At 39.5% G+C, this 13,342-nt stretch overlaps 5 protein-coding genes and 1 non-coding gene across 9 annotated transcripts; 3 read left to right on the top strand and 3 right to left on the bottom strand.

Annotated features, from left to right (window-relative positions):
- The first annotated feature begins 405 nt into the window (after positions 1 to 405).
- Positions 406 to 2,688, top strand: LOC18029911 (low-temperature-induced 65 kDa protein). Its single transcript, XM_006413230.2, has 5 exons — positions 406 to 632; positions 740 to 937; positions 1,041 to 1,463; positions 1,540 to 2,364; positions 2,463 to 2,688. The coding sequence occupies exons 1-5, from the start codon at positions 557 to 559 to the stop codon at positions 2,567 to 2,569; spliced, it is 1,629 nt and encodes a 542-aa protein (XP_006413293.1). The 5' UTR covers positions 406 to 556; the 3' UTR covers positions 2,570 to 2,688.
- A 127-nt stretch (positions 2,689 to 2,815) lies between these two features.
- Positions 2,816 to 2,897, bottom strand: TRNAS-UGA. The gene has a single exon. It is a non-coding gene; the product is annotated as a tRNA-Ser (tRNA).
- Positions 2,898 to 3,059: 162 nt separating this feature from the next.
- On the bottom strand, positions 3,060 to 4,378 carry LOC18029910 (actin-depolymerizing factor 7). 2 transcript variants are annotated; one of them, XM_006413229.2, is made up of 3 exons: positions 4,203 to 4,378; positions 3,443 to 3,702; positions 3,060 to 3,354 (listed from the first exon to the last, which is right to left on the bottom strand). In XM_006413229.2, exons 1-3 carry the CDS (start codon positions 4,203 to 4,205, stop codon positions 3,204 to 3,206), a joined length of 414 nt encoding a protein of 137 aa, XP_006413292.1. In that variant the 5' UTR covers positions 4,206 to 4,378; the 3' UTR covers positions 3,060 to 3,203. The 2 variants fall into 2 exon arrangements, with proteins under 2 accessions (XP_006413292.1, XP_024005825.1); XM_024150057.1 differs by lacking the exon at positions 4,203 to 4,378 and having other exon boundaries at positions 3,443 to 3,711.
- An 811-nt stretch (positions 4,379 to 5,189) lies between these two features.
- LOC18029909 (probable prolyl 4-hydroxylase 12) lies at positions 5,190 to 7,425 on the top strand. Of its 2 annotated transcripts, none has more exons than XM_024150056.1 (7): positions 5,190 to 5,357; positions 5,638 to 5,753; positions 5,899 to 5,956; positions 6,035 to 6,118; positions 6,446 to 6,503; positions 6,622 to 6,794; positions 6,895 to 7,425. In XM_024150056.1, exons 2-7 carry the CDS (start codon positions 5,737 to 5,739, stop codon positions 7,240 to 7,242), a joined length of 738 nt encoding a protein of 245 aa, XP_024005824.1. In that variant the 5' UTR covers positions 5,190 to 5,357; positions 5,638 to 5,736; the 3' UTR covers positions 7,243 to 7,425. The 2 variants fall into 2 exon arrangements, with proteins under 2 accessions (XP_024005824.1, XP_006413291.1); XM_006413228.2 differs by having other exon boundaries at positions 5,197 to 5,357; positions 5,638 to 5,748.
- A 246-nt stretch (positions 7,426 to 7,671) lies between these two features.
- LOC112081885 (coatomer subunit epsilon-1-like) lies at positions 7,672 to 8,817 on the bottom strand. Its single transcript, XM_024148734.1, has 5 exons — positions 8,804 to 8,817; positions 8,409 to 8,592; positions 8,229 to 8,318; positions 7,934 to 8,012; positions 7,672 to 7,847 (listed from the first exon to the last, which is right to left on the bottom strand). Exons 1-5 carry the CDS (start codon positions 8,815 to 8,817, stop codon positions 7,819 to 7,821), a joined length of 396 nt encoding a protein of 131 aa, XP_024004502.1. The 3' UTR covers positions 7,672 to 7,818.
- Positions 8,818 to 9,336: 519 nt separating this feature from the next.
- On the top strand, positions 9,337 to 13,332 carry LOC18029908. Of its 2 annotated transcripts, none has more exons than XM_006413227.2 (10): positions 9,337 to 9,553; positions 9,941 to 10,094; positions 10,295 to 10,422; positions 10,539 to 10,583; positions 10,684 to 10,737; positions 11,189 to 11,293; positions 11,394 to 11,597; positions 11,726 to 11,811; positions 11,909 to 12,723; positions 12,820 to 13,332. In XM_006413227.2, exons 2-10 carry the CDS (start codon positions 9,950 to 9,952, stop codon positions 12,999 to 13,001), a joined length of 1,764 nt encoding a protein of 587 aa, XP_006413290.1. In that variant the 5' UTR covers positions 9,337 to 9,553; positions 9,941 to 9,949; the 3' UTR covers positions 13,002 to 13,332. The 2 variants fall into 2 exon arrangements, with proteins under 2 accessions (XP_006413290.1, XP_024004636.1); XM_024148868.1 differs by having other exon boundaries at positions 9,338 to 9,553; positions 9,931 to 10,094.
- Positions 13,333 to 13,342: the final 10 nt, after the last annotated feature.

The following is a 13,342-nucleotide window of genomic DNA, read 5'->3' as shown; positions in this document are numbered from 1 at the left end:
GATATTCTGACACGTGAATGTTGTGGTAGCTGCATCTAACCCCGCGCTTCGTGTCTGCTCTTCTACCGCGATTGAGCATACTGGATCTTCTTTCAGGCCCAAATAAATATTTTGCAAAAAGGTTATGTCCGAACCGGTTTACAATGTAAAATACCCCATATGGTCTCATTTCGTGTCGATGGAATTTTGAGTGAGAACGACATGCCGTTTAGTAACATTCGAAACGGCAGGTTTGTTCCCGTTTACTAAAAGTGATGAACTAAATTATTAAGGTGGACTAAAGAAGTTAGATCGACGATTCGTCTCGGATAAAGATTAGGACTGAGAGAGCCACGTACACAGTCAAAGCGCCTGATACGTGGCAATGCACAACACGTGTCGATCCGTAACAGAGATACAGAGGACACAGCAATCCAGAGGTGGTTCGGCGATGCGTCTTCCTCGACTCTCTCTGATCTCTATATAAAGCTTTCAAGAAGCTTCTCAGATTTTCTCAGACGCAATTTGGTTGCAGAGAAACGCAAAGAGAAAATCCAAAGGGATATAGAGTTGGATAATGGATTCGCAAACGCAGTTGCAACGTACTCATGGCCATCACCAAGCAGAGGGACCAATTAGGATTCAGCATCCAGGTATACCAGATTTTATAAACAGAAAAAGTAGTTTTTTCTTTCACCATTCCAAAGTTTAGAATGAAGTTACGGAGCCTAATGAACATTTTCTATGTGTTTGTATGCAGAGGAAGAAGAGCATCATGAGAAAGGACCAGGAAAAGTTCTGAAGAAAGTTAAGGAAAAAGCAAAGAAAATAAAGAAAGCTCTTACTAAACATGGACATGGTCATGAGCACGGAGAACACATCCCCGACGATCACGATCTAGACGAAGAAGACGATGAAGGTGACTACAAAGACCAAAAACTCCACGGCGGTGCACCAGGTCTTTGTCCGCTCTTTGCTTCACTTTAACCTTGTCTCCATTTCTGATTCAGAAAGACGGTTAATGTTTTGGTATTAACGGTTTATCGGTTTGGTCTCGACAGCAAGAGGAAACACTCACATTAAGCAGGACCCGTTGAAGGAGGAGCTAGTCCCTCCAGGCACAAAATTTTTTCCGGTCGTGTCCTCTTCCCACACGAAACCAATCAGAGGAGCCGAACCAGTACTACGAGGCTCCAATGCCTCTCACGGCCACGAAGCACTGTCTCATCCTGTGAGACCCTCCGGTGTATCGGAAAAAGAAGAGAGAAGAGGGGTTGCTACACTGACACCGCACAACACCCCTGTTTCTTTGCTCTCTTCGACTGAAGATGTCACGAGAACGTTTGTTCCTGGTGAACAACGTAGGGTCAATATCGAGAGACCCAGAGGATTGGAGGAAGATCCGGCTGCTCCAGGTGGAAGATCAGGAGCTCTTGGCCGGAAATCGAATCATCAGTCCAAAGTTACTGATCCCACTGGAAAAGGTAACAACTTTCGGATTCTAGAGTTAGAATGTCGTCTGCTCTTACATTTTTGATCAATGTCGTTTCTGTATCTTAGCTGGTGGAGAAATTGGAGCAGCACCGGCTATCCCAGCTTTTGGGAGGAGGCAAAAAACAGGCGAAGAAGATGATCAATTAAGGCTTGGAAGAGATCTGCCGGAGAGAAGCCATGGTTTTGATTTGAAATCAGGACCCAAACATTTACCGGCGGGGAACTATGGATCTGGATTGGAGAAAGAATCTCCGGCGAGGAGCCATGAGTTTGAAGTGAAATCAGGGGCTGAATTGGAAAAAGAGATTCCGACGGGAACTCAAGGATTATGGATCCGTGAGGATGAGATGCATCAGCCGAATCAGAGCAGTTACACAGATAAGATCGCATCGGTGACTTCGGCCGTAGCTGATAAAGCTGCAGCGGCAAAAAACGCCGTCGCTTCGAAGCTGGGATACTACGGGGAACTCGGAGACGGCGGCGACTTGAATCGTGTAAAAGTAGAGCAAACCCAGCAGGGACAAGACAAGGGTGTCTCGGCCAGAGAATATCTGTCGGAGAAATTAAGTCCGGGAGAGGAAGACAAGGCTTTGTCGGAAGTTGTCGCCGAGAAGCTTCATCTCGGAGGCGAGAACACGACGGCGCCGGCGAAGAAGGGGATAGTGACTCAATCGGAGGAGGTGGAGAAGCGGCTAGGAGGATTCTCAGATCCGAAATCGGAAGGGGCGATGAAACACGGGGAAGAAGCGGTTGCGGAGGAAGGCGAAGGAGGAATGGTGGAGATGTTGAGAGGAGCTGTGACGTCATGGATTTCCGGTACGACGGAGGAAGTGATGCAAAAGTCTACAGAGTCTGTTCAGGACTCTTCACAGTCCGTCGGCTCCACCGTCGGTAACGCCGTTGTTTTTTTCTTAGAATTAAAATAGCGTTTTGTAGCGTTTGGCGGTTGTGAGGAATGTGTTTTTGATTTTTGGTTTAATTTGGTTTAGGGAATATGGGATTTTCCGGTTCGGGAGCAGATGGGGCGGGTCAACGCAGCGGTGACAAGAGTGACTCTGTGCCTGTGCAGAAGAGATTTCAAGAATCTGGAAACTGACATTTGCTGCTTTACTTTTTTTTCCATGTATGGTTTGTTAATGCTTTGTATATTAATGTGTGTAGTATGGTTTTTGATGATCAGACTTTGATCCAATAGCTGATTTTGCTGTATTACTCTTGCCATATAAAAATATGAATAAGTTTGGTTTAACATACCAAAACTACGATTGGGAATAAACGCAAGTCGGACAACGCATTGTGTAGACCAAAATTGGAGAGAGGATGGGCAAAATAATAGTGAAGCCGTCGACAGCAGGGTTCGAACCTGCGCGGGCGAAGCCCAACAGATTTCAAGTCTGTCTCCTTAACCACTCGGACATATCGACGTTGTGTTAGCAAATGGAGACAGAGCACTAATTAGATTTCATTTGAGAAGTTACACAAGAAGCTCTGTTTGAATATACTTTCACAGCAAGCAAGCTACACGGTTTTACGAAAGTATAAAAGCCAGTTACATTTTCATAACAAAATGTTCACAAAGAGGAGTGAAAAATTGAATGGAGACAACGATGAAGGATGCAGTTCTTAACCAAGAACATTACAGAACATGGAAAAGGTTTTTCAATTTTTTTTTGTTTTTAATATCAGAAATACGAAAAGATGATATATAGATGCTTTGATGAAAAAAGGATCTAGAGAGCTCGGCTTTTGATAATGTCGAAGCTCATCTCGCTAGGATCAGTGGCTTGTAACTCCACTTGAATGCCGTCCAATTCTCTCTTGAATCTATCCTTAGAGCTCGCATACACCATCTTCATCCTCACTCTAGATGAATCCGGTGACCTACCATCATCCAAACAACCCCAAAAACATAAGCACTATTTGAATATATCAATGAAGGGACTGATTAGAAAACATATATGGTACGTACCAGGCGATGAAGAAGATTTTGCTCTTCTGGCAATTTTCAGTGGTGGTAAAATCGAAATCGAAAACCGCATAGCGACACTCGTCGGCAGGGAGGGAAGCAGTGAAATCATCGTAAGTCTCTTGAGGGTTTCCTAACTTTTCGACCACCACTTGCTGCCCGTCTATCCTGAATATAATGAACCGATAGTTTCTTTTCGACTTTAGCTCCAAAAACTTCCGCTTGCACTCGTCCTCCACTGCCATCCCCGACGCCGCGTTCGCCTTTTTCATTCAATCATGTCATATATCCCACATCCATCACCATTATTTCGCCATCACATGATCAAATAGTAAAAATGTTGCATTTTTTGTATACCGGGAAAAATTAATTATTTTTCTTTGATAAGTTAGCTAGGTTTTACGTGTATATATATAAGCTTACGTGTTGTATGTGCTACATTAGTTCTAATCTTAGTCTATATATTGAGTTATCCCGCTAATATGATCTATTGGTTAAAATGAGATAAAACTATACAAACTAGAACCTCGTCAATAACATGGTGAAAACCGAGAAATCGACATCTAACATGATTAGACAATCATTGCATCCAAACTCCAGATTTTTAATAATCATCAGGTCTACGAAAGGCACAAATCAGATGATATATCAATACTAATGCAATTCTTATTTAACAATAGAATCACCTCGATTGCCTATAAGGCCTTTGTTTACAAACAACAATCCTACATATTAATTAACAAAAGAAGAGAAGAGAACAAACCATTGCTTTTGTTTAGTTTCTATGGCAAGACTTGAGGAAAAGAGATTTGTTGTTTTTGTGTGAATATTGTCCTCTGGAAATTAAAGAGGGAGATGGGAATGAAATTTGGGAGGCGAATTAAGGAAGAAGATAATGGTTAATTGGTTTGTTAAGAGAGGATCGAGACGAACTCGGACAACTAAAAGCTCTAATTTATTAATCTTTAATATTGGTCTATGATCTGTCTTTTTGGTGATCACACCACACATTGTTTTTCTTTTTTTTCAAACCTTAAAATTCGCCTAACCATCCCTTCTTTCAAGGCACTTTTCCACTCTATTTTTAGCATATATTTTTGTACGTGTGCATACATTTTTACGTATGCATCATGCATATACGTTTATGGATTTTATCTTCTGCGTGGAATCAATTGCAATCTCTTTTGTCAACTTTATTGTATAGCATTGATGTCCACATGCATGACTTGTTTAGTTATTGTTCACGTTTGATCGCTAGGTTGGATCATTTGTGCCCATTTGATTGAACTTCTAAATGAAACCGAAGAGTTCTCTCTTTTCATTGGTTTTACTTATAAAGGAATCACGCAATCTAATATGTGACAAGCCTGTAGTTTTTTGAAGCCAAAATGGGAAGCTTGAACTTTTATCAATAATACAGGTTCAACTATTGTTGAGTTTTTAGTGATTTAAATTAAAGAGTTGGTTATTTTGCTACATTGTTATGTTTGAGGTTTTGATGTTGCCCCTAAAAAGGGTTTATGAGTTTTCCATATGGGAATAATTATATCTTGATATGGATTATTCGAATCTAATACAATGAGTTGGCCTAAAAACAAAAGCAAAGAAAAAATAACAAAAAAGGTTATTTTGCAATTTTCATTGATAGAGGGTAGATTTACAAAAATTGATAGTTTGGAACGCTATCTTGCAATCTTCCCAAACTTTTTAAGGTCATAACTTCCCAAACGACGTCGCATCATCATCGTGTTCATCGGATTGTCAGCTGGAATTCGGAAAGAGATATTCCTCAGGATTTCCATTTCTGCTATGTTTCAGTACCACTGGAGGCTGGAGCAATGGCTTCCCTTAGCCAAATATTCCTTATTATGATGATTATGATGTCTTCTTCTTCTTTTCCTTTCTGTTCCGGTGGAAGGTCCATTTCGAAATCTCTCTTTCATCAATCATAACACCGAGCTGCGATCCTTTAACTGGGTTTCTTCTTTTTTAGCGATGCATGTAGCTTTACATTCAAACGTTTCTGTTATTACTATGAACCGTATCTCGCGATTAGCATTTGTTAAGACACAATCCGGTTTCGCTAGCTTTATTACTGTTCCTGTATCTTCAGATTTTGTCGCTTGGTTCGCTGGAGATTGATGCATCATCCTTTCCTTTTATTTCATTATTATTGAGTTTTTTTCGCCTTTCTGCAGTCGGAAGGAACTCCGAGATAAAGAAAATAGGGTGGGCACACAGTCGATTTATGATTTTGGATCTAAATCTGTGGACCCGAGACGTGTTCTTCAACTTTCATGGCAACCAAGGTCAGGTACTCTTTGATGCATCAAGTTATACACAGTCTGCTCATGAATTTTCTAATTGTTTTCTCGAAGATTTAGATAGCCTGCAATTTTAGTCGTCATTTTGCTAGAGTTACACATTTTGGGGTCTGAATTTATTTGATATATGTCCAGGGTCTTCCTTTACCGTGGGTTCTTGTCAGAGGAAGAGTGTGATCATCTGAAATCTCTGGTAAATTCCACCCTCCTTTCGGTTTTGAGTGTTATTGATACATTTATCTTTGTGTAATGGTTGTTTTCTTTTCTGTAGAGAAAAGAAAATTCAGAGGTTAACTCAGGGGATGCTGATGGAATGACGCAACTTTCAAGTTCTGGGTACGCCTTAAATGTGCCGGTAAGTTCCCAGTATTCTTGAAGATACCTAGGCTTGACAAGAAATCTTTTGTAATGTTCTCGAAACACTATGTGTTATAGATGCTGAATGTTCTTCAAGTAGACTCCTAGATACATGCTTGTAATTTTCTGTGACATATTAGTCATTACCTTTCTGTTACATCCTTATCTTCGTTTATCGAGTCAACAGAGGTGATTTCACACCATAGCAAGTTAGAAAGCGATGGTGTTAACCCTAGTATTAGCAGTTACCACCTCGGTTGTTCGAAATGGCCATAACAATGTTATGTTCAAATCCTTATGGCTGTATAATTTTTGGATAAACTAGGATCCAGTAGTTGCTGGGATTGAAGAAAGAATTTCTGCGTGGACTTTCCTCCCAAGAGGTATTAAGTACTAACCTTTACTTATCTTTGGTTTTCAATCTATTGAGACACTTTGATATCCCTTTCTTCTTGGGCAAAACTGCTGGCTTATGTTTCTCTTTTGATGCCCATTTTTCAGAAAACAGCGGTCCGATCAAGGTAACAAGTTACGCTTCAGAGAAGTCAGGCAAAAAGTTGGATTATTTTGGAGAAGAATCTAGCTCGGAAACGCATGAATCTTTGTTGGCTACCGTGATTCTGTACGTCTCAGACACAACTGAAGGCGGAGAGCTTCTCTTCCCAAACTCGGAGGTAAAGTAAATAACATATAAACCCTAAAAGCAAAAAGATCTATCTTGGCACAGCACAAAGAATGAGGAATTCATATTTCCATTTTTTGTTTGTTCTTCAGTTAAAACCCAAAAAGAGTTGGTCCGAATGTTCAGAAACCGGTAACATCTTAAGACCGGTAAAAGGAAACGCGGTTCTGTTCTTCACAAGACACTTGAATGCATCTCTGGATCAGACAAGCACTCATTTTAGATGCCCTGTGCTGAAAGGGGAACTGTTGGTGGCGACAAAACTGATATATGCGAAGAAACAAGAGAGAAACGATGAGAGTGGTGGTGGTGAATGCAGTGATGAAGATGAGAATTGTCGACGATGGGCTGAGCTTGGGGAGTGCAAGAAAAACCCTGTCTTTATGATTGGCTCTCCTGACTACTTCGGTACATGCAGAAAGAGCTGCAACGCTTGTTGATTCTTGAAAGGATTCTCATCATATTTGATCATTGGACCATAACTGAAACATTTTCAATACTTCAGCTGTTTTTTTTTTTGGGGTTTGGTATATGATGGGATATAAATGTGAATAGTGCATTCATTTTCCAAAAAGTATAAGAGCATCTCCAATGGTTGAGACCCATTGGAGCTCTTGATTCTTTTTTAATTATTTGTTTGAGTTACATACATCTATATATATATGGAAGAGTTTTCTGTTTTTAAGCCTCCAATGGGAGGTTCTTTGTTAAAAAAAATTGTAATAATCTAAAATGTTAAAATGTTATAATTAAAAATTATTTCGTTAATTTAAATTACAAACATACATTACATACATAACCTAGCAGCATTGATCACACAGCAGTAACCATTCTTTCATTTTCTATCTATAACCTAACAGTACAAAGCATTATAAACCAATATCAGCAATAACATGAATCAATATCTATCATCATAAACCAATCCATTTCTATGCAACCGTAAATTACAAAAGAAAAAAAACAGGATTCATAAGAGAAGTTATTTACTTGAAGAAACATTGGTACGTACGATCTTTCTACTTCCAGCAATAGCAGAGTTCTTGTCCTGCGTTTCATAAAGAAGTGTGGCGTGAGATAACAAAAGTTTTATACAGTTGATATCAAAAAGAAAAGTTTCAATTAATATAGTACCAGCAATCAAACGAATAGTAGCATTGTTTCCTACGGTTGGATCTGCCAACCATTCCTTCAAGCTTGAAATGGTTGATTCCTGACCAAAATCACATATACAAATATGTATTCAACAATGCATATCACAAACATACGACGATGATAAATTGAATTTCTGATTCCTTAGCAAAGTTCTCGGAAATTCCGCTAAGCTAACGTTACTGAGCACGAATCGATGTGATTTGCATTATTGATCATCTCCGAATTGGAAAAGGAAAATTAGAAAACTGAAACATCTCAAATTCTCTGGAAGTACCTTATTTTCAGGACTCGATAGATACATAGCAAGGAGCTTGACTGCCTGCAGAGGAGTAGCGGACGCTTCGTCGATCTCATTGATGACAAGCTACGAAAACAAAATTTGAAAAAATATTACAACTCAGGATCGAAACAAAGAGGAATCGAATCGGAAGAAGAAGACATCACAGAGGCGAACCTGGTAGCTACCGAGAGCGATGTAAGAGCGGTGGACGAGGCAATCGCGCTCGACGATATCCTCCTGCGAAAGATTAGGGATCTCGCTGTTGTTGATCGCCGCTTGAAACGCACCCAGGTAAAAGTGGTTTCGATTTCTTCGAAGAAGATAGCAAAATTTTGTATCGGGTAAAGTTTGAGAGAAACTGATTTTTTGAGTGAAAAATAAAATAAAAAATAATTCTTATTGCTTCCACCAAACAGATTATGACACGTATGGAGTTGTTTATGAGTCTTTAAATCTCTTCACCAAGGAGCGGTTATTGAGCTTTATTACCTTTAATCTTTATTTTTAATCTTAAAATGGGTTTAGAATTCTCTAACAACCTCCCATTGGAGGTGGTCTAATAATTTAACTTTGAATATTCCATCACAACAGATTTTCATATAAAAAAGTATATTCCATAAAAAATATGTATACACTAGTTTTTTTTTTAGCTTATTCCTGATACATTTGTAACAGTGTATTAGAGGAGATGCATCTAATGGCAAAGAAACACAACAGAAGTGGTTTGTCTATTTGTACATGATGTTCTCGGCATAGACCGATTTTAAACTCTTTCGATTCGACAGTTGTGATATGATATCTGGCAATTAAGCCTAAAGATGAGAGATTGTATTATTCCCATCATCGGGCCAACGAGATCTAAACAAATGTCCATGAATCCTGTATGCCTATATCCTAATGAATGACTTTCCTCAAATAGTCTCATATGTTAAGAAATTTAATTTGGATTGAATATAGAAAATTCAGAGAAGAAATGGTATTTCCCTTTTACCAATTTTTTGTTTCTTTTTTTTTATAATTTGTTTTTGTTTCCCAATCAATATTTGCTGGATTTTATGAAATGGAGCCCAGGGTTGTTTTGTTTCCCCGTAGATGCCTTTATAATTTCTCCCACAAGCTCTTTTGCCTCCCCTTCCGAATTTTCCTCTCATTTTCTTTTGCGTCCCATCACTTTCTCGGATTTTCTCGGCGACTTTCTTTCGTGCCAAGCTGCTTACGCTCCGTTTTCCAAACCCCCCTCCTCGCTTCTGAATCCCCGAGGATCGCTCACGACCTTTTCTCTTCTTCCTTTCGTCTCCCGATCTGTTACTGTTTTACTGGTACGTGATCGGACTTACTCCGCTTTAAACCATTCTCTTTGTATAAACACTAAATCGATTCGAATTCATTCGCTCGTATTCACATGACTTTATTGATAGATTTCAAACCGCGAAACTTTTACCTTCTCTCCGCCGTCTTTGTTTTTTTCTGTATTCAAGGATGATTTCAGTTTCGGTTTTGCTCTGTTGTTTGGTGGCATAGCCACGGAGGAAATTTAGGAATTAGTGTTAGTGATTCTGATAATTGAATCGAATACTGCTCCAAGACCTGTGTGATTTGATTTATTAGATAGTTACTTAGGGGAAAAATAGGTTCAGTATTAGAAGATTTGTCAGTGCTGTGTTCTTAGGAATCTGTGTGTTTTGTTCATGTCTAGCTTATTGCAGTCGAATTCGATGGAGCTGGTGAAACAAGATGGGAATGATTCTCTCGACATGCTCATCAGAAGAGCTGTTGGAAAAGACCCTTTTCTTTCCTTCCCTAGACCTGAAAGCAATCCAGTCCAGCTCTTTCAACTTCTCCATACCTTAGAACGGCCAGGTAATCCCAAGTTCCTTAATGTCTCTCATCTTATTGGATCTGACATTGTCACTGACCGAATGCTTCTCTAGCATTGGAATAAGTGGATTTGGGTATTATGTGGATGTGTAGTTTTAGTCTTGTCCAAAGTGATGCTTGAATAAATGTGTGGCTTAGGGTATAGTACCTGGAATTTATTTGATGTTCTATTTCGTTCCCAGGCTGGCCGTTGCTGACTCCTTTGAAGATACAAATGCAGAAATGTGAAAAGTGTTCCAGGGAGTTCTGCTCTCCTGTGAACTTTAGAAGGCATAGCCGCATGCATCGGCGTTTGAGAAAGCCTGAAAAGGTTTGCTTAGTCTCAACTTAACTCTACTATCTTGGTTTTTATTGTCTTTCGAACTCCTGGTTGCTTTAGTCTTTTTCCTTCGATGTCATCTGAAGATTGCGTTTACATGTTTGAAGGATACTGGCAAAGAGAGGGATGCGCTGGGAGACTTTTGGAATAAGGTAATGTTTTCCCTCTAGTCGTCTTCTCACAGTTAATTGCCAATTCGATAAGTTTTTTATTTAGGTAATGTTCATGTTCAATCTCTCTGGTTATTTTCAGCTTTCTGTACCTGATGCAAAGGAGATTCTCTCATTAAAGAGCATGATGCTGGAGGTAGTATGATTCCCATTGATGCTTTCCCAGTTTTTACAAAAAATAATTCTTATCTTCTATTATTTAAAGCGCATGGTGAGCATCACATATGAGTGTAGCATAGCATGTTCTTCAGTCGTCCCAGTGACTCATTTTATTCTTGTTTGTCACATCGTTTCTAAGGGTTCTGACTCTATATCAATGCCTTATTGCTTCTTTTCTTCAGTTGTGCAAGGTGTGATACCATAATAAATACTGTTATATATGTTTCCTAGAATGCCATATGACTTCATCAGGGTTATATGAATCATTTCGAAATAAATACTTTTAAGTTAAAAGGCAAGACTATACCATACCTAATTCGTATACATACTCTCACAGGCCTGTTGAGTACCTGATATCCTTTCTCTAGCATTCCATTTCTGCATCATGGACCTTTACTGATTAATATGCTTTGTTTGGATTTTTGTAGAATGTTCCTGGGACGTCAGTTGAGTCAGGACTAATGTCTTTTATCGAAAAACCAGGATATACTGCTCTGCCACAATATTATCTAAGAGCTGGTTCTGAACTTTTGGTATGAAATTCATCTCTCTTGACGGTGTCTGTTTAACCTTCCTGGATAAAATATCCTCAATGTTCAACCTCATGGCTTATATATGTTCCTATTTCTCCAGGATATTATCCAGGCTAGACCACCTAGGTTTCCAATTTCTTCGCAGGAACTTTTTAGCATTCTCGATGATGCGAGTGAAAAAACCTTCCTGTGTAGCGAGGCTGCACCAATGCAAAGATACATTTTTGACGGTGAAATTGGAAAAAATGTACTGGAGGCAAAAAATGTCGTTGCTTGCGCAAGCTTTCTTCTGGAACAGCGATTGGTAAAGTTTTTCCTTCAAGGTTTCTTTCACCATTCATCTCTAGTTGGCAAAGCAAATTGTCTAGCACGAGGACTTCGCTTTGCACATTTCCGTGACATGTAATTTTTCTTTGTATTCTTAATGTAAAGATTAAAGCATGGCTTGCTGACAAAGATGCGGAAGCTCTGAGGTGCCAGAATTTACTGGTTGAAGAGGAAGAAGCTGCGCGAAGAAGGTGCGTGCTCATTTAAGGCTACTAAATACAAGATTCTCTAAATCTTAATTTGTTCCCAAGTGTTGACTCTTATTCTCTGGCATTATGTCCGCGGCAGACAAGCTGAGCTCTTGGAGAGGAAGAAGAGGAAGAAGCTAAGACAGAAAGAACAGAGAGTAAAGGACCAGAAAAAATATGCCAAGGAAGACGAGAGTACCACATCGGAAGAACAACAATCTCCAGCTGAGTCATCAAGCCCGTTATCTGTAGCTTCAGATTCCGAGGCACAGAGATCAGATTCCATACCAGTTGAGGATTGTTCATCCCTTGAGGACCCTCAAGTTTTGGAAATGGACAATGGGAGAAACAGTAAAACTCAAGCGCCAATGGTTGATGTTGATGGATTTGGTAATGGCCAAAACATGGAAAGGCGAAGTGGCCGTAGGCAAATGGAAAGATCACAATACGGAATGCCGAATGGGTTCCATGCTAATCATGCTCCAAAACTTGGGGGCATGCGAAAGAATGGAACTAACAGAGACGCAAGAGCCAATACTACTAAAATTTGGAGCCGAAAAGCCGATAACCCCAAATCGATATCAACTCAACTGGATCAAACAAAGAACAGGGAAGTTCTGATTGGATCGGTGAGTGTAACAATCCGAAACAGCTGTCTAAGTGGAGAACATAACCAAACAAATAACAGTGAAGAGGAGGGAAGAACAAAGACTGTTGAGGCTAGACCCACATCTGAGCAATCAAATGCAAAAGTATGGAGACCAGTGAGCAGTCAGGGAAGGAAAGTCTCAACAGTCGATGAAAACGCAGACAAAGAAGATAAGAAGTCAAACGCAACTGCACCCGAAGTTAAGACCGCTCATCACATAAGCTCGCAGTTCAACAACCACGAAGCAAAGGCGTTTCTTGCACAGAGTAAAACTTCTTTAAACTTCTTTTCTTATTTAATCTCCCTATCGATTAATTTCAATATGTATAAACTGTTTTACTAAATCTGAATTGGTTTGTCAGGATGGAAAGAGGCAACCTCTGCAGAACACGTGACATTGGTTCTGTCTCAGGAAACAGACATGTCGGGCAACAACACTCACGAATCCTCAAATGGTGTTATAACCGCCGCAAGACCAAAGCTCAGGATGAAACCCGAGAAGGGCACGAAGGTAAAGTATGTTCTAAAACAGAGGATTCCTTGAAACACTGAAACAAATCTTGAATTCTGGACCAGAGAGTATCATTCTTTTTAGGTATACCAAAAGTGCAGTCTTAGCGAGAGAGACAGATTTTATTTTTCTTTTTCTTTTGCATCTAGAGAGATTTTTTTCTTGGTTTTCAAAGGTCTTCATTCTTTCTTTTTTCACTTCTTTTTTGGCGATTGAAAGAGATGGATTTATTATTTCGTTGACCTTTTTTCCATTGTGAGGGTATAAACTTGAAAGTTGAAACTTGGAATGGGTTTCTCATATTTTTCATTTTTTTGTGTAGTAAAATAATCTTTATTTCGTCGAAAGTGAAGTCTACCAGAAAGAGTTACGAC

Source organism: Eutrema salsugineum, unplaced genomic scaffold (genome assembly GCF_000478725.1).
Source record: "Eutrema salsugineum unplaced genomic scaffold, Eutsalg1_0 scaffold_1, whole genome shotgun sequence".
Lineage (NCBI taxonomy): Eukaryota > Viridiplantae > Streptophyta > Magnoliopsida > Brassicales > Brassicaceae > Eutrema > Eutrema salsugineum.
Note: the sequence above shows the minus strand (reverse complement) of the source record. Positions and strands in the feature narration are given on the sequence as shown.

Excerpts from the sequence above, each read along its gene's own strand:
- LOC18029911 (XM_006413230.2), top strand. The coding sequence starts at position 557 with ATGGATTCGCAAACGCAGTTGCAACGTACTCATGGCCATCACCAAGCA. Across the intron at positions 633-739 it reads AATTAGGATTCAGCATCCAG|AGGAAGAAGAGCATCATGAG; the intron begins GTATACCAGATT and ends GTTTGTATGCAG. Across the intron at positions 1,464-1,539 it reads TACTGATCCCACTGGAAAAG|CTGGTGGAGAAATTGGAGCA; the intron begins GTAACAACTTTC and ends TCTGTATCTTAG.
- LOC18029910 (XM_024150057.1), bottom strand. The coding sequence starts at position 3,711 with ATGAAAAAGGCGAACGCGGCGTCGGGGATGGCAGTGGAGGACGAGTGC. Across the intron at positions 3,355-3,442 it reads AAAATCTTCTTCATCGCCTG|GTCACCGGATTCATCTAGAG; the intron begins GTACGTACCATA and ends GGATGATGGTAG.
- LOC18029909 (XM_006413228.2), top strand. The coding sequence starts at position 5,278 with ATGGCTTCCCTTAGCCAAATATTCCTTATTATGATGATTATGATGTCT. Across the intron at positions 5,358-5,637 it reads CCTTTCTGTTCCGGTGGAAG|TCGGAAGGAACTCCGAGATA; the intron begins GTCCATTTCGAA and ends GCCTTTCTGCAG. Across the intron at positions 5,957-6,034 it reads GTGATCATCTGAAATCTCTG|AGAAAAGAAAATTCAGAGGT; the intron begins GTAAATTCCACC and ends TCTTTTCTGTAG.
- LOC112081885 (XM_024148734.1), bottom strand. Across the intron at positions 8,013-8,228 it reads TATCGAGTCCTGAAAATAAG|GAATCAACCATTTCAAGCTT; the intron begins GTACTTCCAGAG and ends GATTTTGGTCAG. Across the intron at positions 7,848-7,933 it reads TACTATTCGTTTGATTGCTG|GACAAGAACTCTGCTATTGC; the intron begins GTACTATATTAA and ends TATGAAACGCAG.
- LOC18029908 (XM_006413227.2), top strand. The coding sequence starts at position 9,950 with ATGGAGCTGGTGAAACAAGATGGGAATGATTCTCTCGACATGCTCATC. Across the intron at positions 10,423-10,538 it reads GTTTGAGAAAGCCTGAAAAG|GATACTGGCAAAGAGAGGGA; the intron begins GTTTGCTTAGTC and ends ACATGTTTGAAG. Across the intron at positions 10,584-10,683 it reads TGGGAGACTTTTGGAATAAG|CTTTCTGTACCTGATGCAAA; the intron begins GTAATGTTTTCC and ends GGTTATTTTCAG.